The sequence below is a fragment of the Crocuta crocuta genome, unplaced genomic scaffold (assembly GCF_008692635.1).
Source record: "Crocuta crocuta isolate KB4526 unplaced genomic scaffold, BGI_CrCroc_1.0 scaffold645, whole genome shotgun sequence".
Lineage (NCBI taxonomy): Eukaryota > Metazoa > Chordata > Mammalia > Carnivora > Hyaenidae > Crocuta > Crocuta crocuta.
Window position 1 is genome coordinate 1,788,427 of NW_027530190.1, and position 12,370 is coordinate 1,800,796.

At 37.9% G+C, this 12,370-nt stretch overlaps 1 protein-coding gene across 2 annotated transcripts in view; it reads left to right on the forward strand.

The window, feature by feature from the left end:
• Nucleotides 1-4,657: 4,657 nt before the first annotated feature.
• PCSK1 (proprotein convertase subtilisin/kexin type 1) overlaps nucleotides 4,658-12,370 on the forward strand; it is a 44,328-nt gene continuing 36,615 nt past the window's right edge. Inside the window, exons 1-3 of one of the 2 annotated variants that reach the window (XM_077765220.1) lie at nucleotides 4,658-5,018; nucleotides 7,886-7,990; nucleotides 11,172-11,282. In XM_077765220.1, coding sequence (XP_077621346.1) covers nucleotides 4,839-5,018; nucleotides 7,886-7,990; nucleotides 11,172-11,282 — 396 coding nt within the window. In that variant the 5' untranslated portion in view covers nucleotides 4,658-4,838. The remainder of the gene's footprint in view (nucleotides 5,019-7,885; nucleotides 7,991-11,171; nucleotides 11,283-12,370) is intronic. The other variant, XM_077765221.1, reaches the window with a different exon arrangement.

The window sequence follows — 12,370 nt, forward strand, 5'->3', positions numbered from 1 at the left end:
TAAGGTAACTTTTCACTACTACAATTCTCATAGAAAAGGCACTTCAGGAACCTAGAAAGTAGTTATATCTTGGGCTTTCCATATCAAAGTTTCAGTGTTTGAGAGTATAAAGGAAGCAAGAACATGCTTGGAAACAGAACCAGAAATACTCCAAAACTCACTCAGTAAATTCATATTTTAAAAGAGCCTATTCTAAAGAAAGAAAAATTCTTAATAAATACTTATATATGACTACATTTAATTATCTACTTTTACTATAAATGATGAGTCATGTTTAAGAATTGGAATCAATAGCACTTATTTCTTCAATTTTAATAATTCAATTTTATATTAAAGTCAAGACTTTAAGTGTTTGTCTAGTTTATTCAACAAAAGTCTTTCATAATTATTCATGCATCTCAAAGCCTTCCAGTGTACAGTCTTTGCTCCATTATTTTCTTACCTCCATTTCTATAGATTAGAGCTCTCCAAATGGTGGAATTATAGATGTCCCTTGGGATATTTGGTCTTCTCAACCTTTGGGAAGGCCAGAGAAAGAGCTTCTGAGAATAATACCCAACTGGATTGGCATTTAGGCAATCATGATTAGGGCTCATTGGTCTAGCCTCAAGGCACTGAGCTCAACAAAGCTATCACCTTGATAGCTACTTTAGTAACTTGCTGCAAGCATGTCCCTTTTCATCATGAGAAAGGGATCTGTGGATTTGTTGAAGGAGTGCTTAATTAGCATAGCATGCCTACCAAAATTTGGCCACAGGAAGACAGATAATGAGAAAGAAAGTTAGGTGTTCTTGGTAGGTGTATCTATAGGTATCTTCCTATACATTAAATATTTTTATCCATTTGTGGCAATGTAGGTGCATGATAATGTCTCTAAAGGACATATATTTTCTAATTTAGAACTTCAATATTACTTTTGTAATACTTGACATATAAAATTAAGGTAAATTTTAAATCTATAGCATCCTCATGAAATTCCAATGGTAAATTTGGAAAGGAAATAAATGGAAGAGTGACTATATTTAAAATCAAATGTTGAAAAAAATTAAAAATAATAAAAAATAAAACAAAATAAAATGTTGAAAAAGTCTTAATGGTTATAAAAGTTGCTTCAAAATTTCTATTCTCTACTTGTTCAGATAAATTTATGGACAGCAGCTATAAATAAACTTGAAAAGATCATCGTTAAAATGTTTTGATTAGAAATGATATATAAGTTGGGGTGCCTGGGTGGCTTAGTCGGTTGAGCGTCCGACTTTCGCTCAGGTCATGATCTCGCGGTTCGTGGGTTCGAGCCCCGCGTAGGGCTCTGTGCTGACTGCCAGCTCAGAGCCTGGAGCCTGTTTCAGTCTGTGACTCCCTCTCTCTCTGACCCTCCCCTGCTCACTCTGTCTCTCTCTCTCTCTCTCTCCTAGAAATAAATAAAACATTAAAAAAAGAGAAAAGAAATGATATATAAGTTTTCAAGCATAAAAACTGAGACAAAAAAGTTATATCAGTGGAAGTATATTCATATTTCTAAATTTAAACTTATCTACATTCAATTTTGTCTTTCCTCAAATATTCTATTTTATTTTCTCATCAAAATTGCATCATATAAAGACAATGTAATGAATCTCTTTAATGAGTCCCATAAATACGTCCCTAAATTTCCTTTAGTTTACTCCAGTATACCATATAAATATTGCTATTTCCTATGTTGGGAAACACTGTAATACGTGTATTTGCTTCTACAATATGTCCTGTTACCAAATTTTTTCTACTTTAATTACAACTAATTAATTGCATACTTATCTTAACATATAGTTACTGTTACTCAAAGGACACAAATAAGTTTGTGTAACAACAAAAAAATGTTAAACCTAAGTTATTTCCTTATTCCTTCTATGCCCCTTGAAAATACTGGGATATTGCTTTGAAGAGCTAGCAATGTTGTTTTTCTTGACCTCAATGGTTACTTTTGATAAATCATAGAGCACACTGTTTTGTGCACTTTAGTGTCCATATGTTATTTCACAGTAAAAAAAAAATTAAAATTTTGTTCTCTACGACTAAAGAGATATGGTCACTATGGTTCTGAGTATATTCTTACTTCCTGCTTATACTAGCCTTTTTCTTTATTACTGTCCAAGAAAAGTTAGCAAATGATTAACCATATCACCGGGCAGTTTGGAGCAGTCATGAACGGCATAACACTCACTTGATCATTCATAATAGAAATAGTATTCTTTAGTTTCCGAATTTCTCTGTTTTCTATATAAATTCATCAGATGAATCAAATGCTATTAAAACCAACTTAAGGGTGATAATTGGCTCTCTTAATTTACAGGTTAAAATACAACATTGATAGGCCTGGAAGTTATTACCATGATACACATAGCAGAATTGGGCTAGCACTTGATATGACAAAGATGAATTCTATATTTATTTTCATATTTAGCTTTGGCAAACATTCATTTCTCCTGCATCCCAGAAATTATGGCAAATAAGGTCCATAAGATAAATTGAGACAATTTCAAAATAAATCACTGATAGATAGATAGACATAGATATATAGATATATAGTTTGGATGGGGAAATTCTGTTTTTGCTGTGAGAATTTAGCTTGCCCTATAAAGTGTATCATAAAATGCTTACTCCAGATATGCATAGTGCTCCATTTAAGACAAATGCCTAATTAATGAGACACTCGTTGCCAACACTCTGATTTACTAAATCAGTAATAAGGAGCAAATATATTCCTGTCCTCACCATACCCACCTTTATTAAATATGTGCTAGAAGTTTCTTTTGCCTTACTAGCACACAGTTAGTATCTGTCTGCTGTGAAAATGAAACACCCCAGAGAGCTTGAGGCCACTCAGGCTGAGACATAAAGGGGGCGAAAAAGAAAAGAAAAGAAAGCTCACCGAGCCGTCAACACTCACACATGTGAATTTACAGAACAGACAGAAGAGCTATTAATCTGAGCTCATTCCACATCTCATGTGAGAGTTACACATTATTCTTGTACACTTACCTGGATCACATAGCTTATTAACATTGGCATTTATTTTTGTTGAGAAGCTTTATGTTTAAAGAAATTATCAACCTAGTCTACATTTTTGCAAACACGAGAGCAAATGAGTAAACAACACTACTCAGTCTCAACCTCCACCAAGTCTCATTTGCTTTCTGTATAGAATACCTCTCACTTCCTTTCTCCTCAATCTCATATGCCTTCTTTCCAATCTTATCCCTTTTCTTCTTTCTCTGTAATAAGCTGCGCCCCCCGGTGGTTGGGAGCTTTAAAAGAGAGAGAGAGAGACAGAGACAGAGAGACAGAGAGAGAGAGAGAGGAAAAGAAAAAAATAAAAGAGAAGAAAAACCTTTCGCAGGCAAGACTTTTAACCCTCCACAGTTTACTTTGCGATGAGTCCAACACGCTCACAGGAGCTCGACACAAGTAGTCACGATTACAAACCTAACCACACTTCCTCCCTGCAGTCAATTTCCTATTGTTCTATTTAAAAGAGGGGGAAAGATACAGATCAAATGTGAAATAGCTTGATTCTGGCTAGTTGCAAAACGACAGCAGTTTTTGAGTTTCCAAAGGAGGAACAGCACTGACCATAGACGCCTATGGCGCTGTCCATTCCTTGGTGCTGAATACTATACACCAGGGTATTTCCACATAGCTCAAGCCCTCAGGATCAAGANTTCCAGGAAAAAACATTCTTCCACAAAGTGACACTGTGCATTTTATGGAAAAATAATGGCACAGCTTCAGTTCAACACCAAATTGAAGAGCTCTACTAAAGAATAAAGGAAAGTTCAGAGTTAATAAAATCTGCTTTTTCTCTTCCTGAGTTGAGACAACAGTGTTTGTGTTCCTAGACCACCTTGTTGATGGATAAATGAAATAATTTTCTGTTAAAAACCATGTCATTAATTATTTTCAGATAAGCACAGTAAAAAGGAGTGATGCTAGGCTCTGCAATATCTGGACTAGAATTCTAGATATTGTTTTACTGAGTTGAGAAACAGAGGAGAGGAGGAAGTAAACTTGTTTTTAAGGTGGTTTTAATAGTTAAAAATATATATTTAAAAGTATGGCTTTAACAATGTCTTCCAGATATGCTCAATTTCTTAGGCAATTTAGATCAGAATCTGGGCAATAGAAGCTTTTCTCTTCTCTGCCAGCCTCTGTCCAATTTTGAATTTAAGACTGCTGTTCTTCCCTGTAGGTGCTGATATACAGAGGGCTATTGTAAAAATTCACCCCTTGCCCTCCCCCCAACCCATGTGATAATTAAGTAAATATAAAGAAAACCGACAGAAGGGAGGGAAAGTGTGCTTAACTCCCAGCCTTTGGTTCTTAGTAGTTACATTTAAATGGGGGCACTTCTCTCAGAGAAGTGAAGGTGTTTCTCATAGCTACAGAATTTACAGTCAGTCAGGGAGCCGACTTAACTGATCCCAGCAAACGGTTCCTTCCTTTTCTTAATCCTTCGCTGCTTATTTTAGCTCCACCCCGCCGGGAATACCATCCAGATCTTAGTCCAGGTAGATCTGACGTCAAGAGATGGCTTTCGTCGATTTGACGTGTAAACACTCATTTCCATTCCGGCTAGGAAGGGCTGGGGCTCCACTCAGCCGGGAGAGACCAAAGAGCGCTCGCCACCGCCCAGCCTGTACTCGCGCGCCTCCTATCTCCTCATAGAGCAACCCTGAGAGAGAAGTGGTCTAGAGTCCGAGGGTGAAAAGGGCGAGTCTTTCTGGCTTTTCTTCTTTCTTGCTTCTTTTCTTGCTTCTTTTCCACGTCTCCTTTCGACTTGTGTGAGAGCGAGTGTGTGAGCCATGGAGCGAAGAACCTGGACTCTGCAGTGTACTGCTTTCGCTCTCTTTTGCGCTTGGTATGCATTGAACAGTGTAAAAGCGAAGAGGCAGTTTGTGAATGAATGGGCAGCAGAGATCCCCGGGGGACCCGACGCAGCTTCAGCCATAGCCGAGGAGCTGGGCTATGACCTTTTGGGTCAGGTAAGAGTTTGCACTTTCCAAAAACTTTCTGGGGCCCAAAGGGACTGGCGGGACTGAAGCGCGATCTCCCAAGTGGGAGCCCCAAGTCGCGCTCTCCTGAGCCCAGTGACAAAAAGCAGGAGCTTCTGCAGCTCTCTCCCCTGGCTCGCTCCGAGAAAAAAGGCTTGCATTATTTATTGCTTGGGATGGAAGCAGCCAGGCAGAACGAAGCCGCTGCAGCTGGGTAGAGCTTATTCTTGCTGCCGTCCGCTTTGGCATTTAAATCCATTCCCGCGTGGTTTGGGAGACGAATCCCTCCACACTTGTTCACCGAACTTGAGACGCACGCAGGCTCTTACCGACCAAGCGCCCCGGGAGAGGCTTTCCATTCTGTCCCCTGGGACTCAGCTGGTCTCTGCGTCAGGATCCGGCTGTTTCCTTTTTTTTCAATATGGCAGCATCAGATCCAAGTCCTGATGCATGGGGTCAAGCAGGCTTGGTGATGTCCGCCGGCAGCCTTTTGGGCACGCCCAGGGAGTTGGGAGAGCGCCAGCGGCAGGGACTTGAGGTCTAGAGACTGGGGGCCTGCAAAAGGCCTGGGGAGCCGGTGGGAGAAGAGGTGGGTGAAAGACAGGGGACCAACTCTCCGCGCCTCTACTGGGAAGTCCATGTCTTCCCCGGGAGCTTGTAAAGTCCGAGCTTCACAACTTTCCTGGGTCAGTCTCCCTGAAGGGTCAAGCTGCGGAAATAACTGTGAGGAAAGGTTATCTTTCTTGTTCCTCAGCCAAATGCCTAATAGCTTGCCCGAGGATTTCAGCCTGTGATAAAAACTTGCCTGTCCATGTGGAAGCTGGTTTCATAGATAGCTAGGGGGAAGGGTAGGGTCGTTAAGGCATTAAGAGAGTGACAGTTTAGGTGTGGGATTCGCGGGAAACCCCAGGGAGAGTGATTTCTAATCTAAGCTTTCCTTTTCTTCGGCTCAGAATCAAGCCCTTTCCCCTTGCCTTGGAAGTGTGCTTTTAATGCGGGGGAGGAGGGAGTTGTAAAACATTTTGGCGCGTTTTTTCTGGAGGTGGTTGTAGAGAGGCCGCTGAAGTCACGGATGAGTAATCGGTGTAGGCGTTGGCGAATCCATAGATCAAATCCGCTGGGGAATATGACTGTCCTTGCCAGAGGCTTCATTCTCCAATTTTATGAGCTAAACTGTCTTTAAAATGCCCAGCAGAAAAGTCAATAGGCAGACTGACTTCTCCAGACTGACTTCTCCATGTGCCAAATAGCAGACCAAGACTTTTTGGTTTTCTCCAGACTTTGTTCTGTGCCAGGCTCTGTGTTAAGTGCTGAGGAATAATAGGAGGAAAAGAAACTTTCAAGGAATCAAGGATCTAGAGGAGACTGGTTTAGGAACAAATAATTGGAATTGCTTGTAATTGGTGTAATAGAGGTTGTATCTGGATTCTTAAAGTTTGTTGATGGAGGGATTGAAGATGGGAAGGAATTGGGGAGGAGTGAAAAATGACAGCCCAGTGGAGGAAACATTTGCACAGAGTTTAGGAAGAAGAGTCAAAGGTTGCCAGGAGAACATGCTGAGATTGGAGAAGGCACTCAAGGCATAGAAACCAGATTGTGGGAAACCAAGAAGATACAAAGAAAGCAGCTTAGAAGAAACTGCAGGGAATTGTTGGAATCTAAAGAGAGTGCAAGCAGTAGGTGGAATTGTACTGGTAACTACTGTGGGCATCATGGAAATCTTGTGCATCCTATAGAGGAATAGCTGGGGACTTAATCCTATATACTTTGGGCAGTTAAATAACACTGGTAACTGTGTGGAAAGAGACTGGGTAAGAGAGTAAAAAAAATCCATTTTTTTCTTTTCTCTCTGTTAATCCCACACATATATCCTAACCGGGACCATTCATTATGGGCATTGTTTTCAAAATGATAAATCCCCAAAGCAAAAAAAATGATAAATCAGCATTCTTTGTAGGATCCCCAAAGAAGGGATTGAATGGTCACAAGAAGCTTTAAGAAATACTGGGGGGGGAGGGGGAATCTATATTTACATATGATTTGCATATGTTATATTTTCTCTAGCCATTTCCAGATAAAAGGGTATTACTAACAAACATTTTTTTTAAAATAATTCTTTGTAAAAGACAGTGCTTTCTTGATTCTGTTTATTTCCCCCTTTGTTTACAGTAATTTAGCATTACTATCCTGAGCTCCTGAAGGCCTCAGGAGAAAGCTAGAATTAAAGAGGTGACCGGAAGCAAAACCAGTTTCATAGCAGAAAAAGAGCTAAGCATTGGTGATTTTTTCTTATGGTTACTCTTCCCTCTCCTCAACTCCATGAATAGAAAGCCATGAACTAGCGTACAGTCAAATGATCTCTACTAGTAGCTTATAACAATTATCACTATAGATTCACTGGCTATATTTTACAACAACAAATCATTTTAGCTGGATGTAACACTGACCATATATTGTATTTGAAGGGTTTGCCAGCTTTCCACAAATTATTCTTCTTTGACGGGATAAATTTGATAAAATGGGCATTTCTTTAAAGAAATGTCTATCTACACAATACTGTCTCACAGAAAACCAAGTGTAGTTCCTCTAAAATCTGTGAAAAAGAATTATCATTAGCGTCCAAATGTACCATGAGCTCAAATGATAATATTGTGAGCTCCTCTCACTCAACACAATGAATGACAAGTGAAGGAAGGTTTCTATCAGTGTTTTTCTCATAAAGAAAAAACTAGATGACTTCAAGCACAATGAATGGGCTTAATAAAAATTGCCTGTCTCTAAGCTACTTGGGTTACAAGCTAACCCCTATATACTTATTTTGGAAAGTGAATTTTTATTTTAAGTTTTTTCTTTTATAGATTGGATCGCTTGAAAATCACTACTTATTCAAACATAAAAACCATCCCCGAAGGTCTAGAAGGAGTGCCCTTCATATTACTAAAAGATTATCTGATGATGATCGTGTAAGTGTTGTGCATTTGTCTTTAAACTGGTAACCTGACTTACCTGCTTTATGATTCCAACAAGAGCAAAAAGCACTTGGCAAATATGAATATTTTTATTGTGATCACAAATATTTATCTGTGGTGTTTCTCATTATTTCTGTATGGTTATAATTGCACATTATGATAACTGGATTGGATAGAGTGAGATAAAATTTATATTTTATATATGTTTAAACATATTCACAAATCTAGTCTAAGAGAATGAAAGTGAATGATGAAAATTAGACAGCAGCTCTAATAAAAATGTTTGCCAATATAATCAATTAATAACCTATTATATGCCTATTATGTACCAAGCACTTTAGTATCCAATATGGGGATGCCAAAGAAATTTAATACATGATCGTTGATTTCAGAATAACTGAAAACACGCTCTGATATGTCTTGGGTTTCATTATATGGAGAACTTGTGTTTATGAGGGAACTTTAAATCCATGACTTGATGAGCCAAATATTTCCACAAGTATTGTATTGTTTCACTGAAAGCATTTGATTTCTTTTAATCCTAGTTTGTATGTATATTCAATGATTAGAGAAAAGCAGAAAATGTCTAGAATGAGTATAGGTAAATAGTGTGAGGACAATGTGAATGTATACCTAATGTACCTATTGATGTTTGGAGTCTGTTTTCAAGGTCAATAAACCTATCAATAGAAATGTTGACTGTATCAGGAGCATTGGAATTTGCATACACAATGTTGCATTTTCTCAAGAATGTGCCATACTGGTAGAAATTTATCCTGGCTGGCCTGTTTTCTGTTATCATGATTTCTGTTGCCTAGGACACTTTAGGGAATAATGGAAGCTTTGTGAGAGATAGAATACATCCTTTCAACTTGCTAGAAAGAAAATATAAGTACAGAAAGGTTATAAAACTGTTGAAAGTACATGGAATTATAAACCCTGTGAAATAATTTTCTATTTTATTTGTTCTGGAACTGATTGAATTTTAAAAGGAAGAATGAAAAGACAAATTATGAGGGTGAGGAATGACGGGGCCTGGATTACCAGCAACCACCGGCGGGCAAAGAAAGCTGTGGAGTACCATGGACAGCGACAAATAGCTTCTATGCACTCGAGGCCAGCTTTTATTCAGATTAAGGGCTAGATGTGTGAGACCAAGTCAGAGACTCAACATTACTTGAAAAGTTTCTTGTCCAGTCAAGTCTTCCATTTGCCATCCCATAGCAGATGACTCATTGTATGGGCTCTTTAAAGTGGGACAACTTCCAAGACTCTGGCTAAGCTTAGTCCTTGGGTATAGCAAGAAAGAGATTTCCTTGTCTGCCTATATGCCTAAATGCATTAATGCACAAGGAAGTCAAACTAACTCCCTTCTCATATTCACAGAAGAAAATTGGACAGAGTGGAGCTTACCTGTTATTGTTACTGCAAGTGTCTCACTAAAGTGAACAGATGGCCCAGTTCTATTCTTCAGATATTGTTTAATAGTTGATTTGGAGGGGAAAATCTCAGGGATAATGAAAAAAAGCTAAAAATTTAGTCTGCAATACAATTTCATTAAAAAAGGAGTGTATATGATATTATGAAAAAGTATCCACAGAATAAATTTATTTTAGGAAAAATCCTGGAACCCACAGAAGCTAGTGTGGAAAGTTGGACTAGATGATCTTTAATCCTCTTCCCAAATCAAAATATTATTTATTAAGTAGATGATACGTATTATATACATAACATGAAGACACTATTCATTTCTTCTATTCCATTTAGTCTGTTCTTATAGAGATTGATATAGGATTTGGAGTTAATGACATTAATCATAACACTGTTTCCAACAATTGGATGTTTATATGATCAGATGGCAGAGTGCCTCTTCTTATATTCCATTTTTTAATTGCTTTTGATTTTCATTTTATTACTCTTTTTTTGATGGAGGATAATGTTCTTGCAAATTAGCCCTCTGTAATGCAGCAATAGGCTATCTTTACAAATCTGTTAATGAAATATCCAACTGTAAGTGATTCTCTCCATCAAAGATTAGTACTTGTTCCCTAGCAGCCAGCTTCCAAAGACCAACTCAGATGACAAGCAGTATATTCCAAGCATTGAGGTATTTTAAGCCAAAACAAGCTTGAACATACAGACTCTTTAAAAATAAATTATAGTGACTAATTTCTAGCTCTCAAGTCCCTCCTATAGTATTTATTATAGGTTTGCAGTAGATTTTTCTAATTAAAAATTCAGGACAGTCTGGGTAGTTTTATTCTTTAGCTACAAATTATTTTTTAGTTTTTATTTTTGGATCTGACTCGTGTCAGATTGTTCTCACATTAACAACATCCCACCAGACACTGGACCATTATCTTGTGTATGACAGAGAAAATGTTTTGGGTAGGAAACAGTCATATTGCCCAGCAAAATAAGAGCACAAGGCAGTCCCTCCCCCTCAGGGTCTCAAGTATAACAGGATTATGCCATAAATGTGGGAAAGGTAATTTTTGTATTGTCAGATCTCTATGCATAATACATGAGACTAAATTAATGGCAAGCGTGCATGGTCAGTAGTACTCATTCATCACCCTGGATCTGTTTCTCGTATTAAATACTCTTAAGCAAGAGGTAGAAGCACAGGGGAGCCAGAGTTTCAGATTTGCAAAGACAAAACACCTTTCTTATCATGCATAACATTTGCAATTTCTACTTTTTGCATGTAAAGAGAAATTAAACTGTAAGAGCCCCATAACAGTAGTCTCTGGAATCCCTTAGCTTGTTGACTCATTCCATGAAAATGGACAAATTTTCAGCTACAAAACTCTGAGACCTCAGTAAAAATGGGTATTATGGTCCATTTGTTGATGAAAGCAGGCTGAACTTTTACTTCCACTGGAATCACAGCGTAAATAATTTAAGGAAGTCATCACTTCACAGATTGATTCACCTCCCCCTAAAAGTACAGTTTACTGTGATAGAGGAAATGTTCATCCCCTATTGCCCAGTGGGCAATCCCATCTTCTCATTAGGCTTCCAGTTTTATCTGTAGTCAGATGGAAACATTTTAGAGCTGCCTCACCACTGATGGGGAAGGTACAAGAACTAGTTAAAGGGAAGATGGTTATACAGAAGTGGGTATCTGACTACTGATTTTCCTGCTATGAATATTTCTTGTAACTGCTTGTAGGTGATATGGGCTGAACAACAATATGAAAAAGAGAGAAGTAAGCGTTCAGTTCTAAGAGACTCAGTACTAAATCTCTTCAATGATCCAATGTGGAATCAGCAGTGGTACTTGGTAAGTACTTCCAAAAAGACTGTATAGGACCTGGGCTTTTTATTTTGTTAAATCTGCAAAATAGATTTTTTTTTTTAATGATGGAGAATTCAGCAGAGGGCATGTTACCTGGAAATTAGGGCTGAGGGGAACTTCCATGATCTGGATCTCTTGTTTCATTAGGTGAAAGTGTCTGAAACACAGATCTTTAGCTGCTATGAAAGCTATGATCTATGAAAGCTGCTATGAAAGAGAAGAAAGGTTGCTACTTTCTTCTCCTAAGCTTATCTGGAGTAAGCGCAGAAGAATTATGTCTTGCAAGTTAAGGGTTCCAAAACAGTACTGGTGGCAAAAATCACATTTGGTCAAAGTTACTCTTGAGAACCTTTAAATCATCCAAAGGGTACAGTGGACATGATTCACTATAAATGACAATGAGTGGCAATTCTTACATGCTAACAAGTGAGAATTTCTGAACTAAGCTAAAGGAAGAAACACAAGGAGAGACAACAGACATCTACATGCAGATGTCTAGAATTATAAACTGTTTTTGCTTTTAAGATACAAAATCTTCATTGGTATGTGACTGTTGAGTAGAGAAATTTTAAGTGTTCCTTCTTGCCTGCAGAATATTCTCCCTTTTGTTTTAATATTAAGTCTCTATGGCAGTCATACATATTTATAGAAGTGGTTTTTGTTAAGAATATTATAAAAGATAAGTTTTAATGACAATCATAAGCTAAGGCTTACATATCCTTATTGCATCAAGGATGGGAAAAGGAGTCAAATCTTTTTGACATTCTCTTAAACTAGGCAGTACTTGCTCACTGCAGTAAAAGAGACTCATTAACTAACATTTGTGTACTGACTATGCCAAATACTATTCCAAGTGTTTGACATGAATTAATTCTCATATTATATTGTAGCTATGATGCTTGTACCCATTTAGCAGATGAAGAAACAGAGACATTGCCAAGTTGAGTAACTTGCCACAATCATATGGTTACCATTGGTGGGGCCATAGTTCATGGCTCCAGAGGCCATACTCTTTTTTTTTTTTTTTTTATTAAAGCAGATACTAAATTTACTAAAGCAATAAACTAAAAATA